Genomic DNA, 20,472 nt, shown 5'->3' on the forward strand with positions numbered 1-20,472 from the left:
GTTTCTGCTGGTTGGCCGTGTGCACCGGCGTTCTGGGCCTGCGGCTCCCTTCTCCAGCATGTGGTCTTTAGCTTCAGCTCAGCTTTTTCTTGGCTTCTCAAGGCCTCGGCTGCCTCTGGGCTCAAGCAGCTCCCTCGCTGGGCTCATTTCTCTGGGTTTCCTTCTTTTGAGTCTTCTTTGCTGCCTTTATAGGTTGATGACGTCCAGCTCTTCTGCTTGTTCTCAGCAGGAAGACTCATAGGAATGACCTAGTTCCCAATATTGCCCTTGTTTTCAGAGATTTGAAATCCTGCCGTTATCAAATATAACCTCATGGCCAGCTTCTGTAGCTTGAAGGGTTAAGCGTCGTAACGCCTCTTGTATTTCTGTGATTAATGCTTGAGCCCCTGCGCACCTGTGTTAGCAGGAAGGCCCAGTAGTTCCGTCCTGAGTGACCCCCAACCCTGGGGCTTTCTTATCCAGAGAGGTGAGCCCTTGGAATGTCCCCCGCACTCTCAGTCCTCAGTCATGTGTCTGCGGCTGGTCAGCGTCCCCGGCTGTCCCCCGACTGGTGTGTTGTGTCCTCAGCTGGGTGGACCCCGCACAGACCTGCTCCACACGCACTTCCCCTTGGACCCCTTCCCCCCGACCCTCCTTCCCCGCACGCGGAGGCGGGGCCTCTGGGGGTGTGGGTTCAGCCTTCCCCGGTGCAGGAACCCACGCTCCCGCCAGGAGCCCGCTTTGATGAGAGAGAGGACAGCAGGAAAGAAGTCAAACACGTGGAGGCTTTTTTCTTCCCAGAATATGGTTAAATTTCTGCTTTCCTTTTTAGGTCTAGGTGTCAGCACTGGGTTCAAGGAACTGTTTCATCAATTAATTGGTATAAACCAGGTATCCTGAAACTTAGGCGTGCACCAGAGCTGCCTGGAGGGCTTGTTAAGTCACAGTCCTGGCCCATCTAGTGAAGATCCTGTGAGTAGGTCAGGGGTGGAGTCCAAGAATTTTCATTTCTACTAAATGCCCACCTGATAACGGAAGCTGCTGGTCCAGGACCCACACTTTGAGAACCACTGGGGTGATCAGTAGTTTTTCTCAAGAAACAAACAAACGACTATTTACCAAGAATATTGTTCTGTTTAAGTTTGTTGAACACTGATGTTGGATATTATAACTCACGTCTTTTTTTTTTTAATTTTGTAGAAATAAAAGAAGAACTTGAAGATCTGAACAAAGAAATCAAGAAAACTGCTAACAAAATTCGGACCAAGTTAAAATGTGAGTGTAAAGTTTTGATTACATGTAATCATTGATGGTGGGAATGTGGGTAATTATTATTTTCTTCTTTATAACTTTTTATTCTTTTACATTTTCAAAAGTTAAGATTGTGACCGCTTTAAAATAAGTTGTATGTACTTGGAATAGTAAGTCTTGTTTAAGTTCCTCATTATTCTAGAATTCTTAAACGAGGAGCTAAACCTGAGGGCTGTTAACCCTTAAATTTCAGAGTGAAGCACTAATGCGTGCCCAGCAGGAGTTAGCACTCGCTTATAGGTTGTTAACTTGCTCTATTGTATGACATTTGGGGCTAAAGGCAGATATTTGAGAAGGCGACTAGCCTTTGACATGAGGCGCTGGGTTCTTCTTGAATGCCCTTGTGCTCGGTGAGCTCCTTTGAACCTTTCATACATTCATCTCGGCTGACGGTGCCGGGTGGAGGTCCACAGCTTCCCTGTGGGACTGAAACAGACGTGGGTTTTCTCTGTGTGGTAGAAAGACAGACTGTATTTAATTTTTACAAAATGACATTCAAATCAAGAATATTTCTGAAGATCAGAATAAGGAGAATTTCAGACGTATGTCGGGGGAGGGGGTCACCACCACAAGCCCCATGTCCACGCCCTTGAGCTCTGCAGGTCCTAGCGGCCCTCACCCAGCCCAACTGGTTTCACAGCCAATCCCAGACACCTGGGTCTTCAGCAGCATATAGTTTTCTGTGTGTATTTCTAAGAGAAGGATTTTTCTCCCCCAAGTACAACTATAATACTACTATTTTTTTTTCTTTCTTTTTTTTTTTGCGGTACACGGGCCTCTCACTGTTGTGGCCTCTCCCGTCGCGGAGCACAGGCTCCAGACGCGCAGGCTCAGTGGCCATGGCTCACGGGCCCAGCCGCTCCGCGGCACGTGGGATCCTCCCGGACCGGGGCACGAACCCGTGTCCCCTGCATCGGCAGGCGGACTCTCAACCACTGCGCCACCAGGGAAGCCCTATAATACTACTATTATATCTAAGTCACATTAATTACTATTATTTATTATAAAATATCCAGTCAGAATTCACACTTCCCCAGTGATCTTTTTATTGTTTTATTTAAAAATTTTTTTAATAGTTTGTTTGAATTGGGTTCCTTATTTGGACCGTATTCTGTGATTGGTTGATATGTTGCCATGTTGCAGAGTTTTGCTGATTTCACCCCTTTAATGTCACTTAACAGGTTACACTGTGCTCTGTATTTCTTGTGGATTGACAGTTAAATTCTCCAAACTTGATCAGATTCATGTTGCCTGCTTTGAAATGTGAAGCTGTAACATCTGGTTTTATTTTCTGATATCGTCAGCAACTGACAATTACCAAAACTCATAAATTTACTAGGAGTTGAAAAGATAAGAAAATACATTTGAGGTTAGGCTTGAAAACCTTTCATTTTTTAGTTTAAAAGATAACTCTTGGGCTTCCCTGGTGGCGCAGTGGTTGAGAGTCCACCTGCCGATGCAGGGGACACGGGTTCATGCCGCAGAGCGGCTGGGCCCGTGGGCCATGGCCGCTGGGCCTGCGCGTCTGGAGCCTGTGCTCCGCAGTGGGAGGGGCTGCGGCGGCGGGAGGCCCGTGTACCGCAAAAAAAAAAAACCAAAAAACTCTTTCCTGTTTGTTTCTAGCCATTGAACAAAGTTTTGATCAGGATGAGAGTGGGAACCGAACGTCGGTGGATCTTCGGATACGCAGAACCCAGGTTTGATTATTGGCCTTGTCTAGATTGAAGCGATGCTGAAGAATAGGTCTTTATACTTCTTTCAAATTCAAAATAATTTCATCTTTACCATCACATTAATTCTCTCAGCATTTCTGCATAAAAAAGGCATCGTATTTATAGACTCCGTCTCTAGATTATGAAGAAAAAAAGTGTATTCAGCCCAACAGCAGAATTCTGTTCTGAAGAGCAAAGAATTATCCCAGTCATTTTAGTGTTCATGGTAAAATCCTCACCTTTTATAGGTTTATGGTGCAGCAAAGTGGAATTTAGTACACTTAACTCTACTTGACAAATGGGGATTATGTGCTCAGGCTCTGGGGACAGTCTGCCTGGGTGCCAACCTGACCCAGTCAGCCTGTAGCTATGGGCTAATTGACTTCTTGAAATGACGGTTTCACTTCTATAGAATGAGGGATAGTAATAGTATAGTAAGGTTACTGTGAAAGTCAAATAACATAATGCGTGTAAAGTTCTTGGCATAGATTCTGTTATACGGTAAGTTGCTGTTAATCTTATTTTCCATTTGAAGGAGTAAGTGGCATATTAGTTTGAATCTCTATAATGTAATGTTTTTATTTATCACTTTTACTAGAAGAAATGACCAATGTATATTGATCTATTTTTTTTTTATGTTAAAAGCATTCAGTGCTATCTCGACAGTTTGTGGAAGTTATGACAGAGTATAACGAAGCACAGACTCTATTTCGGGAGCGAAGCAAAGGCCGGATACAGCGTCAGCTAGAAATAAGTGAGTCAGTGAACATGCTATTTTTGTTAAAAACATATTTTTCTTCCTTAGGGTCTGACATGAAAGTATGTAACTTCAAAAAAGTAATTCCATCTCTGTTTTGGTCAATAATGTAAGCCTAAAGTGCTTTCATAGCTTCCTATTCATTGAATCAACCAACCTATTATTTATTTAAATCCTTCAGGAAGTTCTAGGTGAGTGGACTTTAGATTACTTGTAGAGCGTTAATGAGACCTGGAAGACTCTCAACTGTCATCTCTTCCTGTATTTTTTGTGTCCCCCAACCCTTCCTGCCCCGTCTCAGGGGACAGTTCCTGTGGGTCTCGCGGTTCTGCATGTCTGGTGAGCAGACACTCGCTGACTTTTTGCTCCAGGCTTTCTCCCGCGGGTGTCTGTCTGTGTAACAGGCAGCCTTAGAAGATGCAGCTCGTGGTTCCCTCTGGGCAGAAGGCAGTTTGCTTGCTGAATAAAGGTTAGGCAGCTTTGCTTACTCCCCACTATGGAAGATCAGGGTTCCTCAGCTGTGACACAAGCCCCCTGTGGGTGCACCTTCCACTGGGGCTGCTCTGCGTCTCCCACGGGCTTGGGGAGGGGGGAGCAGCCATAAACGTGAACCTCATTAAATGACATTTTAGGACCTCCCTGGTGGTGCAGTGGTTAAGAATCCGCCTGCCAATGCAGGGGACACGGGTTTGAGCCCTGGTCCAGGAAGATCCCACATGCTGCGGAACAGCTAAGCCTGTGTGCCACAACTGCTGAGCCTGCGCTCTAGAGCCCGCGAGCCACAACTACTGAGCCTGCGTGCCGCAACTACTGAGCCCACACGCCTTCTCACCGTGATGGGAAGCCCGCACACGTCAATAAAGAGTGGCTCCCGCTCGCTGCAACTAGAGAAAGCCCACACGCAGCAACGAAGACCCAACGCAGCCCCCCAAAATAAATAATGACATTTTAACATCTTTATTGAGATATAGTTGATGTACCATGTGAATGATACTCAAATTGTACAGTCCAGTGGTTTTTAGTGTATTAGCACAATCAATTTTAGACCGTTTTAATCTCTCCAAAAGGAAACTTGGTGCCCGTTGTTGGGCACTTCCCATTTCTCCCCTGAGCCCTAGGCTACTGCCAGTCTATTCTCCTGTCTCTGTAATTTTGCCCATTTTGGGCATCCATATGAATGGAATCGTACAACATATGGTCTCTTGTGACTGGTCTCTTTCACTTAGCACAGTTTTTTCAAGGTTCAGCCATACTCCAGCAAACACCAGTGTTTTATCCCTTTTTTACGGCTGCATCACGTTCCATTGTGTGGATGGACCACATTAACATTGTTTATCCATCCATGAGGTGATGGACATTTGGGTTGTTTCCACTTTTTGGTGATTATGAATAATGCTGCTGTGAATATTCACATTAAATGATATTTTAATTATTATGATGTTTCAATTGGGTTTTTCCAAAATTCTGTGAACCTCTTCATACACAGCATTACTACATTTAACTCAAGGAAAAAGTATTAACGCCCAAACTACAGAAAGTATTAGAGCCTCTGATGCCAATTTTGCAGTCTTTATTATGTGCATTTAACATATGCTGGATCTAGTTTACCCCCTTTTCCTATAAGCCAGAGTTAAACTTGTAGGAAAACTGATACGCCAGAATGTATTATCAGTTTCGTTTTTATAGTTGTTCCTTATTCAGACTAAAATTGGATTTTATTAGTCATTCCAATTATAAGATTTTTCATGAGTGTTTTCCAGTTCTTCCTACTTCTTAGGCTTATGTTAATTTCTCTCATCGTTAATATTTGCCTAAGAAAATACATTGGAGAGGTTAGAAAAACATTGGTTGAAAATATTAACAACTCAGATTTTAGTTGCTAACTTATGGGTGCAAAAGTCATTTTTAAATATTGCTGCATTCTGAATGGAGTTTTTAATTGTTAATATTTTAGCTGGAAAAACTACCACTGATGATGAACTAGAAGAGATGCTGGAAAGTGGGAATCCCTCCATTTTCACGTCGGATGTGAGTATGCAGGTGGCTTTGTGGCCTTGTGTGTTTGTATACATACAGATGATTTTTTTTCTTTAACTTCCAGAGCAATCGTAAGTTCATTAGTATTTCTCTTCTGTTTTTGTTTTTCAAAGATTATATCGGATTCACAGATTACTAGACAGGCTCTCAATGAAATTGAGTCACGTCATAAAGACATTATGAGGCTGGAGACCAGCATCCGAGAGCTGCACGAGCTGTTCGTGGACATGGCCGTGCTCGTTGAGACTCAGGTAGTCACACACGTCTCTGCTTCTTCGAGACAGAGAGCTGTTTTCTGTAAAATCTTACGTTTGATTCCAGTATACCTGAGAAAGCCAGTATTCTGGATGCAGTCTCGTAATTCAGTAGTTGTAGTGTTATTGCCATGTGAGACTGAAATGCTGTAAACAGCTTCAGCTTTCAACAGTGGGGGACTGGTTTACTTCAGTTATGTGTGGTGTGTCCGTAGGACAGCCTGTTAGGCAGCCATAGGCAACATCGTCTTTGTTCATGGAGGACTTTTAATGAAATATATAAACGTTACGTGCCAGAATTTCAAGTTGACATAAGAGGGAGATACTAAACCTTACACGTGTATGTATAAACGTGAATATGTATACAACACACGCCCTTCTACTCCTGTGTGTATGTATATATGGCATGAACTCAGCTGCATGAAACAGTACTCACAGAAGGAAAGAAATATACCAAGCAGTATAATAACAGTGGGACTATGGGAATTTTAGTCTTCTTCTCTAAAATATATGTATTTTCAAGTTTTCTGTAAGGATCATATACTAGAGTAACAATTGGGAGAAATGTATGAAAGAATAAGCCCCAAAGGGGATACACCGTGACGTAACTAGAAGCTTATACTTGCTACGCGGTGGCTAGTACCACCGGCACGGGGTGACGGGGGTGTGAGGAGACCCTGTGAGGAACTGAGGAAGTTGATACAGATTTTTGAAAACAGAAAATTCAGTGTGAAGCACAAGCCGGTGGTTCCAGTTAGGTTTGTGGCTGTGCTTGCGCTTCCTCTCGTGATGCTGAATAAGGTCCTCCGTGACTTTGCAAACGCGTGAGGCTCGCCCTCGGTCATTCACTGATCAGTGGGCCATTGAGTTCAGCTGACCGCCCCGTGGAGGGGGAGCATTCGTACCGAGTCATCTTAGGATTCACGTCACACTCACGTCCTTGCTCCCGCGGAGGCTGGTTTCAGGATCTCTTGTGTCCTCTAAGAAGGTTCGAGTCTGACTGGCCTATTTCTCATTGCCTGGGTTATGTAAGGATCACTGGGGAGTCCATCCAGGTGCCAGTTCATCCTCCGCATCGCCAGTAACATTTGAAGAACAGTGTTTACTTTGAGGAACCTTGTCATAAAAATGTGTGCAGAGCTGCGGTGCGGTGCATTTGCAGTGTAGGGCGGGGACGGGGCAAGCTCACCGCTTCTGCTGGGAGGGCCCGTGCCACTCACGGTGCGGGAACGGGGCAAGCTCACCCCTTCTGCTGGGAGGGCCGGTGCGCCACTCACGGTGCAGAAGGGGGAGAGCTGGGAGTCTGGCTGCCACCAGCTTCTTGTTTTCAGGAAGGAAACCAGTTAGACAATAAGACAATCAGTGATTAGTTTTGTTATTACTAAAGATTTTAGAGTGCCTTGGACTTTTAATTAGGATTGTTCGATGTCGGATGTATTAGTCGCCATTAGAAAAATCGATGTGTTCTTAGCTTTGTTCCATTGTTTCCTTTTAGAAGTCTGTTAGTGCCGCATTATATTGGCTCGTCTAATTCAACATGTGCGTTTAATCAAAGCTTACTAGTAAGTTTAAGTGTGTGAGTGAGTGAGTTAACAGTGCGTCATTCTTCAATGCTTTATCGCTCACTGCTGCAGATTGCGTCTGCTGGTGGACAGAAGACCAGGTAATGTGTTCTGTCACCTCACATTTCACTGGATGCACCTCACTTTACGTTTTTGCTCATTAATTTAGCCAACTTAGTGGCCAACGTAAGCTATTCTGGGTTTACTGTATTTTGAAGAAATTGCAACAGTCTTCTACCCATTAGAAAAGATGTCATTCTTCGTCCACTGTATGTATGTGCATAATAGTAAATATTCGCTTAGCCTAAAGCTAGCCGCCTCCCGTTCACGGCGCCCATCTTTAAAGAGTGTTCTCACGTTAAAGCATATCTCAGTCTACATGATGCGCCTTCAGTTACCAGCATCGTTGCCCATCCCTTTTAGTTCCTTTTATAAGTTGGATTTTGATTATTCTGCATATTGTACATTTATAATGGTCTCATCTTTTTGTAAATGTGAAAAAAAATTCGGTGTCCATTTCACGCACATTATGTTCCTGTGGAAACTTTACTGCTGCTCTGTGGCTGTCTTAAGATACACAATTAAGTCATTTGAAAGTATCTCCTAAGTTTGAAACTTTCTGTTTTAAGGGTGAAATGATCAACAACATAGAAAAAAACGTTATGAATGCCACAGACTATGTAGAACATGCTAAAGAAGAAACGAAAAAAGCTATTAAATATCAAAGCAAAGCAAGAAGGGTGAGTTTGGTCCTTAAGAATTAAAGTGCCTTTTTCTCTGGATTTGGTTTTGAGTGTGCATACATCGATGCAAGCCCACTTAAAAGGTATTCCAAGAAATGAAAACTTCTTACATTAATGTTTCATTTAAAAACTGAAGTAATTCTTTTTGCTAAAACGTTTGAAGTTTATCAGATAAGTTATGTTGACTGTGAACCCTGTTGGTTTTAAGTAATGAAAACCCTTTGCAGCCAAAGTCAGTCTCTCTGCTTTTCTCAGTTGCATGGGTTCCAGTTCCAGAGTTCTCTGTGTCTTGGGTCATTATGTGGAGGGACATAACAAAACTCATGGGACTGGAAGTTCTAAAAACCATTGGTTACACATCTTATGCAGTGAACACTTTATTCTTTGTTTACGTTATTTGCTAATCCTTTGGTTTGGAGGAAAGAAGAGAATTATTTGAGACCGTGGACCAAAGACGTTATGTAGCACTCACGTTGAAGCTTTGTAAACGAGTTTTAGTATCTTTATCTGAATCTTAACGTGTGTCGTGTGTGAGTGAAAGCTCTTCTAAGAAAACAGCGAAACCACAGAATTAAGTTCTGATTCAGGGACTGGAAAACCGTGTGTCTCACTGTGTGACCTCACCCATTACTTCTTGGTCCCTTTCTCTCCAGTGTGGAAAGGAGCAACACGAAGCACCAAACCCGTGCTTTCAGGGCCTGTCACCCTCCCACCTGCTGGAAGACGGCTGTCTTAGTGCCAGTCAGGGGGAGGTTTCCAATGTGAGGGCAAAAAAGGGAGTTTCAAAAACTCCTTGTAAAGAGTTAGTTTCAAAACGTTCAGGAAACATAGTCAGATTTTGAGCGCGGATTTACCCGTAACAATGGCCCATGGACGTTCTCAAATAAGATGCACGTCTGGGCTTTAATGTCAGCCTGCAAAGCATCTCACCCTGCTTTTTCTTGGGAATATCTGAGTGTTAATTATCTCTGAGACATAAGACATGGTTTCTTACATAATTCTGTGTTACCACCTTTTGAAATATTGACCTTTAAAGTAAAGTGAGGTGATGAGGTCCGTGTGTGAAGTGCTTTGGCTGGTCCAGGCACAAAATGGACTTTCACTTTAAAAAAATCATTAAAAAAGGGCAGTTCCCTTCCTTTCTCCATGACCTAAACAGCACATCAGTCCAACGAAAATTTCCATGAGAAGTTCCCTGGTTTTACAGAGATAAAAGGTGGTCGGGGGATATACATCTTATCCTGAACCGGCAGAGCAAGCCTCGTTCTGGCAGGTGGCTGGGAGCAGTGCGTTACCGGAGTGGCCACTGGTCAGAACGTGATGTTTTGTTTCAAAAATTATCACCGTCTCTCTGACTCAAGGCCTGGCATCTGAAACCACACACAGCTTGCTCAGCTTCTCCCTCTGCTGTTAGGTGCGTGGTTGTTGAGATGTTGGCCATCCCTCCCCTCTCCTGGTGTCCTGGTTCCATTCCCGGGGCAGCTGAGTTAGCCCCTGAGAGACCAGACGGCACTAGTGGAGTGTGGTTTGTTTTACATGGTGTGGCAGGGGCAGTGAAGGACTTAATGGCCAGTTACAAACAAACAAGAAAGAAAAGAGTGTAGGGGCTTATTACATAGATAACTGATTTCTGAGTTCACTGACCTGGCTACATAGCTCTGTATACGTGAAAAAAAATCAGCTGTATGTCTCAGTCCATCAGAAATTTACTAAAAGAATGTGGTCATGCAGCTTTCTAATTGATGAAACCTAATATTTCGAGTTCTATAACAGTTTATCTCCAAGTAGTCTGACCTCATTAAATTAAAAACCCGTCTTTATGAGAACTGAAAGTTGTCAGGCAGAATTAATCGATGTCCCATAACTTAGATTTTAAAACGAATTCCAATAGAGTCTTTGATTTTAAATGAATGATGTCTTCTAACACGGCGGTGTGGAATTAACCACGATGTAATCGGCTTGCTTTTCTTTGACAGAAAAAGTGGATAATTGTTGCTGTGTCACTTGTTCTGGTGGCTGTGATTGCTCTAATTATTGGCTTATCAGTTGGCACGTGATGTGGCGGCTGACGTCAGCGTGCGTGCCTCTCTGCCGGCGCGGCAGTAAGTAACTAATCGACTAATCTGCTTATTCACTCGCGCAATTAGCTAATAGGGGTGCTTTGCCCAATTGACAAATACTGGAAAGCAATGAAAGGCTGCCAGCGGAGCGTTTGCCTGGCTTCTGTGCCGAGAGCCAGCTTAGGCCGGGCGGCCGCTCACCTCTGAACCAGGGTCGTCTCCCTGTTGGTTTCGAAGCCTCGGCTGGGTTTGCCTCTGTTACTAACTGTGACGGCGCGGGCGGCAGCCCCTGACTCTCCAGTCTTCCGCTTTTGGTCCGGGAGGATGCTCCCGTCTTAAAGGAGCCCTTCATTAGTGGAATAACCTTAGCAGTGAGGATTAATTCTCAATTAAAAAACTAAAATGTAATGTTTAATTTATCTCTTAAGTTTTAACTCCTCAATAAGTGCAACAGCCGAAAGTTGCTCTGTGAACTCTATTTACTCATCATTTTACTGTGGAATTAGAGGGAATGGAACGAGAGCTGTGAAGAACACTCAGTGGAATTAAAAGACTTCGTCTCACTTGTTTCCATTTGTCAGCGTCTAGTTTGTTGTAAATGTGGCCGCATTAAAGAGAAACCTTGTGCTAAGTGAGCATGCCTGTTAATTCTTAAGGATTCGGAATACAGAAGATATTCAGTTCTTTATTTAGAGTATCTTTATTTTTGTTTTCTGTGTATCATCCCTCTCCAAACTTCAGTAGATTTTGTGTTTTTCCTCCGTTTTTTTTTTATGCATTTGGAATCATCCTTCTTGCATTAACTCTTAAGTTAGAATGCTGCCTGGTGTATTAAATTTGGACGTACCAGTTATTTATCTTAAAACGTTTGTTTGGCGTGATCATTGTGATTAAAATTATATCTAGATGGTGACAAGTGGTCCTCGATGAATTCATTATTTTATCGTGAAAGCAACTGCTGGCTTGGTAGACACTTGGCACTTTCTTAAAGAGAAGACGAGGAGTTTCTCAGTGTGAGCCTCTGTGCACTGAGGACCCGCCACAGGCGAGGGGCCCTTGCAGTTACTGTCCCAGCGTTCACATAAGCCACCACCTTGCACTCGAGGTAGTTCCCGTTAGAAGCTCTGGGATGTTGAGTTTGTTAGCGATCCACTTTTTCAGAAGGCAGAAGGAAGGAAGGCTCTCTGTTTTCATCAGGCAGGATGTTCATGTATCCTTCCATGCTTTCCTATTACGTCTGCTGAAAAAGTGGTATATGTGATTTCCCTTCATTAATAATGATGGTATTTAAAAACTATTTTTATAATTTTTTATGAACTACGTATTTTCTTAGCTTTTCCTAGCGGCCATAATGTGGCTAGTTGGATGTGCTTCCACTAAAGATAAACTTAATTTTAGATTGGATGCTGTGGTGATGCGGTAGAACGAGGGCAGGCTCCTCCCAGCAGGGTTCCCTGGGAGCCTTGGGCTTTGCTCTGTGCCCTGGGCCTGGCCCAGTGGTGTACCTTCATGCCTTTAAGCACGAATGAACACAAAACCATGCTCATTAATAAGAAGCACATCAGAGAGCACACCAACAGGTTTGTTTTTTTTAAATACAAACGCAGTGGTCGGTGTCTTTAATTATACTTTGGAAAAACTATTCTTGCAGCAGGTAGTTCGGCACAGCCCTCCTCGGGGCCTGTAGGCCTGTGTGGAGGGACTCCTACTCCCTGGAGCCCTGCAGCGAGGCCAGGGTGCCCGGTTTTCTATCCAACGACACTGCTAAGAGGACACGTGGCCCAGGATTTACGTGTAGTAGGTGGTGGCTTGACTCCCAGGGGTGTGCGTGGTCCACCAAGGAGAAGTCCAGGCATTTGGCTTGAGTTGTGAGCAGGTTATTGGGCAAGAATGGTCATTAAATCTATGGCATTGAGAGTTCAGGAGCTCAGCTCTCGTGGAAGTCAGGAGAGCACCTCTGAAAGCCAGATGTGGAAGCAAGCACGCACATACGTGCTACTCAGAGACTCGGCAGTGAGAGTCAGAGTCTCCAGGTTCTCTAAGGTGATTGGGTGCAGTGAGGTTGACAGGGGCATATGGAGCGGGTTCTGGAGCTGAAGGGCGATGCCAGTGGGAAAGGAGGGGTGATAGGCTGAAGGAAAAAGGTGTGTCTAGAAAGGTGCTGAGAGAGGCTCCCCGAGAGACACGTGAGGACGATGCGAGCATGGTCGGGACCACGTCCTCGCTTTCCAGGAAATGCACTTAACGTTAACAAGCAACAGGAAGTTTGAGGGCGTGATGTCCTGAAGGCAGTGGTCCCGGGGTTCTGCATAGTGGACGTGAAGGTTTACCGAGGGGCCCGGCTGTGCTCACCTTCATGCAGTAATCGATGGCGCTCTTGGCAGGTTAATACCGATGCAGAGCTGACCAGTTTGAGCAGCTGTGATTTCTCAGATGAAAGTGTGCCATGAGTTCGGTAACTGTAATTTAAAATGATGAATCTCTGCTGTTTACAAAGAGAACTGGAAGTCAGACAGTGTGGTGTGCCTTTCATCTTCGTGAATTCCTCCTGTTCTCCCGCAGACCAGACGGGCTTCCTGGAGAGGCTAGATTTCTTAAGCCAAAGGTTGTTTAGCTTTTCAGCTGTGCGAGGGCTTGTTAATAGACAGCAAAAAGTTACTGTTAATATTGCCTTGCTCTGGGCCCTGGATGCAGCAGGAGACCGAGTTAATGGCTTGTTGATTTCTTCCTTGCATCATACCTCAATGTAAAAAAATGTATAAATAAGATTTTTTTCAGCAAGTGAGAAATAAATCCATTTAAAGTTTTAAAAAGATGTACAACGCATCCAAGAAATAACTGTTTGGGATTTTCTTGTGATCAATAGAACGTGTTCATGAAGACCCCACATGGTGTCAAGTAGACATTGCCTTTTACCTCCAGGAGTAAATAGTTGTTGTCTTAATAATACGTATTTTAAGTTATTAAATTCATTTAATATACATGTGTCTATAACTTAGTGCTTTGCCTCTGGAACTTTCCTTCCCCACCCCTCCCTTTTCTATGACCTGTAGGGGTTCTTTCTTGATGATGGGCTTGTATTTTAAACATCTCAAACTCCAGGAGAATTTTGTTAGGAAATGACGTTAGTGATTTCTTTCCTTTGATATCTTGCAAATTAATAAATGTTTTTCTTTATCTTGCAGAAAATGATGTTCATTCTTATTTGCGTAGTTATTTTGCTTGTGATCCTTGGAATTATCCTAGCAACAACATTGTCATAGCAACCATGTCCCAAGAGCCGTTTATCCTTGGAGTCAGACCACATCTGCAGCAAATGAGCCTCCTCCCATTTCACGAATGAATCCTAGACATTGTGACACGTGGCATTGAGTGCCGACTTTTTGCTAGTGAATTCAAGGAGAAAACGTATTGTTTGGTGAGAAAAGCAGAATGGACGTGATGAGTTAACCCAAGCATCCTCGGACTCTACATAACACACCACAAAAAATTAACAATGTGAACCTGGTTTCAATGGCCTTAAAATAAGGAATTATTGAAATTTTCAATTCTTTTTATATTTCAGCGTTAAAAATGTGTGTGAGTTTAATTAGGAATGTGTTAACGTTATGAAGCTATTAGATGTGAGGTCTAAGACTTTCTTCCCCCTCCCAGCTAACATGCTGATTGAGACGTTTTTGTACTGTGTTTAATTTGTGTTTATGTTTGCAAGAATTATTTTTATTATCACAGAGCTGTTTTGTAAGATATCTATAATTTTAAATGTTTATAAATTGTTTAATATATTAACATCTTAATTTACTCCAATTTTATATATTAACTATTGCCTTTTAAAAGAAATAGGAAGGTTCATGATATTAGAGCCATTTTTGCACAGTTGTTTACAAAGTTTGCCATCAGCCTAGAAGACATTGGTTGCAAGGTTCCCCCAAAAGCCTCTGTAGTCCCTTCTGTTAAAATTGATTTATAAGGTTTAAACGCGCCCAGCACCCTGCGGGAAAAGCTCGATTATTGTACTCAGCTCCATTTCTAGCTGTGTCATTACCCAAGATAATAAATTAGTTACTGCACTGTAAAGACAATGGTCTCTTCTTTTACTCATTACAAAATAAGGTTTGTGATTCCCTGTTTAACACTAATAAAGTCTCAATTTAAGATGGTGATAAAACCAAATTTTAAACTCAAGGGGATTATTCCCAGACATTACGTAATTCCTTTAAATTTCAACCGTTGTACAGATCACCTAAATGTTCTTGTTCAGTACCTACTCTTCTGCTGAACTTTAAAAGTTAATTCCCAAAGTTTACAGGAATCTTTGATAATTAACATTTTTATTACTCATTATTTTTAGTATAATGTGCTTTATTTTTAGACTGTAAAATGTATGAAATCTTACTAGTGACTGGACATCTATAAGAGAGCATCTCGTCAAAATTTTAAATGAATATGTGAAGGATACTCAAAATATAGTTAACTCTTGTTACTTCTGTGTGTGATTGTGTAAGCACAAGACTGTATTTAACATTGGCTTGAAAACTGGTATAGATACGCTTGATTGCAAACTGTAAGTGTGAATTATATTGGACCGTTTAGAAACTGTGTTCCTTATTCAGTACAATTATGAATTTCACTCATTCATACTTTATACATCTAACTGCTTAGCTTAGGCTTAAGTCTGTATCTATGCATTCTTTTTACTTGCTGGTCATCACTGTGTAGTCCGAATTCCTATAGGAGTATCCTGGCTCTAGCATATATATTTCTTAAATCTTTAAAAAGCCTGTCAGTGGGACACGCTCCCTGATTTGTGCTTAAGTTGAAGGTGTGACTTGTCCTGAAGGATATTTAAATATCTAGAGCTCATGCTTGTATTAATGTAACTTGTGTACATCCAAACATTTGTCTGTATGATTATGTCCCTGTGCGGAGGAACTTTGTGCTCCCCCTGTGTCCCACTTTTCCCTTCAAGTTAAGTCTTTTTAGTCCCCACCTCTCATAATAATTCTTACTGTATTTTTTCAAGACATTCTTTCTGGATTTGAAGTACTTACTGAATCTGTGTTTTATAGTTGAAGATATGGAAGTGCTTTTTGATTTGTACTTAGGTGTTTAAGTCATCCATCAGGTAACACATTTTGTATGTCTAAGCCTCATGTACCTATTTGAAATCAGATTTTTAAAAATACATATACAGGTTCATTTGTTACTTTTTATCATTTCTTCAAATATTTCATGTTTACATTAAAAAAAATCTCAGAGAACCAAAAAAGAAATATTTACTTTCTGCCTCGTGTTCATTTCTGTAAAGATTTTTGGGGAGATATTTTATTGCATATCCATTAATAAATTCTACTATGAAAATCACCTCTGGCCATTATGTGTAATGATATAATGTGAGTTAATAATTTTAGGTGTTTTTGGTAAATTTTTGATTGTTTTATTTATTACTGTTGTTATTATTACAAGCTTCTGTGGTTCGTGTCTCAGATATCATCAGGACATACTAAGGAACCCACCTGAATTCTTGCTATTGACAACAACTGCCAATCCAGGGGTTTTGGCTTTGAACGCTTCTGCCAATTTGACAGGTTCTCATGAACATTTATTAACAGGGCGACCCCCTCCCCCCATATTCTGAGTTATTTAGCCTCTATACTTAATCCTCTTTCAGTTTTCTTATTAGGTGAAATTTCCTTAATCCATAACCCTTACTGAATTCTAACCATGTTGGAAAGTGATGTTCAAAATCCAGAATATAAAAAAAAGAAAGAGGGGCTTCCCTGGTGGCGCGGTGGTTGAGAGTCCGCCTGCCGATGCAGGGGACGCGGGTTCGTGCCCCGGTCCGGGAGGATCCCACGTGCCGCGGAGCAGCTGGGCCCGTGAGCCATGGCCGCTGAGCCTGCGCGTCCGGAGCCTGTGCTCTGCAACGGGAAAGGCCACAACAGTGAGAGGCCCATGTACCGCAAAAGAAAAAAAACAAAAAAAAAACACGACAAATAAGCTAGTCCTGGAGCACATCAGTCCATGGAGGGGGACCCCCGACACGTCACCTGTAACTGCCTTTTCCTCTATTTCGCAGGGACTTTCCTTTCAAGCTGCAGTCTTGATGTGCACATTCAGTAATTTAGTGCCTTTTTCTATGCTTCTTCAAGAATACGAAGCTTATCGCCTGAATGGAGTTTTCGGGTTCGCACCCTTGGGCATTTCCGGGTGGAAAGGTACCCAGAGGGCGGGGAAGCAGCCCCTCCGGGTGGGAGGTGGCCGTTCAGCTTCCCTTGGAGGCTCTGTCTGGGGCACTGCGGGGCATGGTCACCGCCCGCCGGCCGCATCTCAGAGCTCAGAGAGACACGCCTTCCCAGGGTTCAGGCACCCACGCCGCGCCAGGGTCTCCACACCTGCTCTGTCGACGGTGGCCCCGGAGGGTGGAGCGGACATCCGGGGACGGGGCGGGGGCCGGCCTGCGAGTCAACCAGCGGTCGCGTCCTTTCCGGGACCTCTTCCAACGAATTGTTAATTTCTTCCCTAAAGCGAAGCCCACATCCTTCCACAGGTTTAAAGAGTGGGGGGTTCAGGGGTCAGGGTCGGGGAGCAGGCCGGGGGTCAGTCTGCATCTTCTCCTGGCTGTGGCTCGTGTGGTTGGCGAGGACCCCTGTGACAACTGAGGCTACTGTTTCAGCTAACACGCAGCACGCTTCCCTGGGCCATGGCGGTGAGCCTCAGGGAGAACGGACTCCAGAGGGAGACGAGGGCGAAGCCCGGCCTCTGGAGGGCAGCCGAGCAAGGCCTGGGGGCGTCTCCGCCTGGTTTCCAGAGCGCAGCGCACGCCGCACAGCTGTTGCTTCCTCCAGCGCCGGGGCCCGCCTTGCTTAAGACTGGACGCAGGGTGTGGTGTGGACGGGACGGCGCGCTCTGCGGAGGCGTCCTGCGTCCGAGCTGCCGGCGGGCTGAAGATGCACCTGCGCCTCTGGAGAGGACGCCGTGTACGTACGTCTACGGCCGTAGACGGCCGTCGTTTCGTCTGACGCTCAGGCAACATCCGGTCGTCATTTCCGGTCTTGCCTTCCTTGAACGAGCAGGTTTCTAAACCAGGAAAACGGTTAAGGGCCGGCCTGTGAGAAAGGGGTAAGTTCCAGAAGAGGCAGCGTGGTCCGGGCGAGCGAGGGCAGTGGGTCGGCAGGTTCAGCCAGCGGGCCTGTGACCTCTGTCGACTGCAGAAAAATGCACAACCTAAAAGTGGAGATGTTTTATTTGGTGTCTTTATTGAGGCTCTAAGCCCGGGGTACGGCCTCTCAGATCGCTCCGGGGGGCCGCTCCAAAGAGGTCGGGGAGTAGCCAGGATGTATAGGAGTTTTTGTTGGAAAAAAACAAAAAAACAAAACAAGTAGTCGAACATCAGGAGATTGCTGCTAATCACAAAAACAGACACATCTCAGCGTAATGATTTTAGTGCTTTTCTGTGTATGGGAGATGCAAGAGTCTGGGCTCATTGAAGTGATACCTTTGATGTGCACCTTAGCTGTCTAGGGCCAGTGTGCCGCTTTTCTGCATCCTGAATCCCCTCAGGGTGCCCAGTCAGGGCGGCCACAGTGGTGATGGCTTGAGAGTGGCCAACATTCACTGTTTACTGAAATGGCTGGCGATGTATATATTTTCAGTTGGAGTCTAGTTGATTTACAGTGTTCTGTTAATTTCTGCTGTGCAGCAAAGTGATTCGGTTACACATAAATGTCCACTTTTTCAAATATTCTTTTCCAGTTTGGTTTATAGCAGGCTATTGAACATAGTTCCCTGTGCTCTACAGTAGAACCCTGTTGTTGATCCATTCTATATATACTAGTTTGTCTCTGCTAATTCCAAACTCCCAATCCTTCCCTCCCCCACCCCCTCCCCCTTGGCAACCACAAGTCTGTTCTCTATGTGTGTGAATCTGTTTCTGTTTTGTAGATATGTTCATTTGTGTCATATTTTAGATTCCACGTGTAAGTATTATGACAAATGTATTTGTCTGACTCACTTCACTTAATATGATGGTCTCTAGCTGCACCCATGTTGCTACAAATGGCATTACTTTGTTCTTTTTTATGGCTGAGTAGTATTCCATTGTGTGTGTGTGTGTGTGTGTGTGTGTGTGTGTATACACACACACATCTTTATCCATTCCTCTGTTGATGGACATTTAGGTTGCTTTCATGTCTTGCCTGTTGTGAATGGTTTTGCTGTGAACATAGGGTGCAGGCAATATTCTTTTCCTCACACCTCGGTCCCCTCCTTTGCAGAACGGAGGGTGGGAGTCCTGGAGAGCCTTCCCGGACTGTAGTTGAGGTTTACGGTTACCTCACCTAAGTTGGTCCTTCTGGAAGGAGACTGTGGAAAACGCTCCCGGGCAGAAACCCCTATGGAGACAGCGGCTGGCACGGCGGTAGCGCTGCTGCTATGTCCCCGTGCCAGTCGTGCTTCCAGCTCGTCATGGAGTTTCCTGGGCAGGTCCAGGCCCTGTCGTCCAAGGGCAGATTTGGGACGATCTGAGATGACTGGGTTCAGTGTTGATGGAGCAGCAAGGAGGCCTGTGATAGCAAACAGCCTGGAGGAGCAGCTGCAGACACAGTCCCGCCTGCCAAGCGGGAGGCCAGGTGGCCAGGCAGCGGGTGAGACTGTGGACGGAGATCCAGCTGAGGGTCTCAGTGTCCAGTGTACCCGGGGGGGGGGGGGTGCGGGCGGACAGACGGCAAAGGCTGCCTGAAGTGCAGAGCACAGGTAACAGGTAGACCAGATGGGGGACCGTGACACCCCGCAGCAAAGATACGAGTGATGGGGTGTGGCCAGGGAGGCAGACGGGAGGCCGAGGACAATGGCCGCGTGTGGACACAGCTCTCCACCTGCTTCCCATGTGCTCAGAGGGGATCTGCTCCCCCTGGGCTCAGAGCCCCCCAGAAGTCCCCGTCTGCAAGCTGGGGTGGCCTTGGGTCGTAGGGCTGGGTCTTGCAGGACCAAGACTTGGTCCACGTAGCTCCCGGCACCCGTGTCTTTCTGTGCTTCCCCAGACGTGGAACTCTGAGCCCCTGGCTTGTGCTGGAGGCCTGGGTACAGTGAGGCGGGGGGGGGGGGGGGGGGGGGAGGGGAGGGTCTCAATTTGCTTAAAGGGCAGAGGCCGAAGGCCTGGGGTGATAGGAGTGTATTGCCTGCCACACCTTGATCTTTTTAAAAGTGCCATTTATTTATTTATTTATTCGGTTGCACCGGGTCTTAGGTTGCAGCATGTGGGGTCCTCAGCTGCAGCGCACATGTGGGATCTAGTTCCCCGACCAGGGATCGACCCTGTGCCCCCTGCACTGGGAGCGCAGGGTCTTACCCACGGCGCCACCAGGGAAGCCCCTTAAGTGCTTTCTGAGGTATGATTTACCATGAATTCATCCAACATAACTGCATAATTCTATGATTTTTAGTGAATCTGTAGACTTGTGTGACCATCACCGTCTTCCAGCTTCGGAACATTTCCATCAAAAATGTCCACTTGTTGCCAATCCTTGCCTCCCACTCCCAGCACGAGGGGCCTCTGGTCATGCTTCCTCTTTATAAATTTGTCTTTTCTTGACATTTCATGTATTGAATACTTGGAATCATACAGTACGTAGTCTTTGATATCTGCGTCCTTTCACTTAGCATAATGTAACGGAGGGCCATGCATTTTGTAGCTTGAATCAGTAGTGTGTTCCTTTTTATTGCTTTTTATGGTGGACCACGCTTGGTTTATCCATTCCCCAGTTCACAGACATTTGAATTATTTCCAGTTTTAGCGTTTTAGCTATTACGAGTAATGCTGCTGTGAACCTTTGTGTGCAGATATCTGTGGACATCTGTTTTCATTTCTCTCGGGTAGGTTCCTAGGTGTGGTATTGCTGGGTCATATGGAAGTTTATGTGAAGCTGCCAGACTGTTTTCCCAGTGCTGTGCCATTTAACATGCGCCCCAGTGATGGGTAAGGATTCCAGATTCTCCGCGTCCTGACATTGGGTCTCGACTGTCTTTTTTATCATAGCAGTGCTTGTGGGTGTGGAGT

The 20,472-nt window shown here is 44.8% G+C and overlaps 1 protein-coding gene across 2 annotated transcripts in view; it reads left to right on the top strand.

Annotated features, from left to right (window-relative positions):
• STX2 (syntaxin 2) overlaps positions 1–16,118 on the top strand; it is a 45,171-nt gene extending 29,053 nt beyond the window's left edge. The window contains exons 4-11 of one of the 2 annotated variants that reach the window (XM_022597796.3): positions 1,180–1,254; positions 2,914–2,987; positions 3,648–3,756; positions 5,714–5,787; positions 5,910–6,047; positions 8,242–8,352; positions 10,332–10,457; positions 13,601–16,118. In XM_022597796.3, coding sequence (XP_022453504.1) covers positions 1,180–1,254; positions 2,914–2,987; positions 3,648–3,756; positions 5,714–5,787; positions 5,910–6,047; positions 8,242–8,352; positions 10,332–10,412 — 662 coding nt within the window. In that variant the 3' untranslated portion in view covers positions 10,413–10,457; positions 13,601–16,118. The remainder of the gene's footprint in view (positions 1–1,179; positions 1,255–2,913; positions 2,988–3,647; positions 3,757–5,713; positions 5,788–5,909; positions 6,048–8,241; positions 8,353–10,331; positions 10,458–13,600) is intronic. The other variant, XM_022597797.2, reaches the window with a different exon arrangement.
• Positions 16,119–20,472: the final 4,354 nt, after the last annotated feature.

Source organism: Delphinapterus leucas, chromosome 14 (genome assembly GCF_059928025.1).
Source record: "Delphinapterus leucas isolate spDelLeu-1000000601 "Yukka" chromosome 14, BTC_Dleu_Yukka2, whole genome shotgun sequence".
In the NCBI taxonomy this organism is placed as follows: domain Eukaryota; kingdom Metazoa; phylum Chordata; class Mammalia; order Artiodactyla; family Monodontidae; genus Delphinapterus; species Delphinapterus leucas.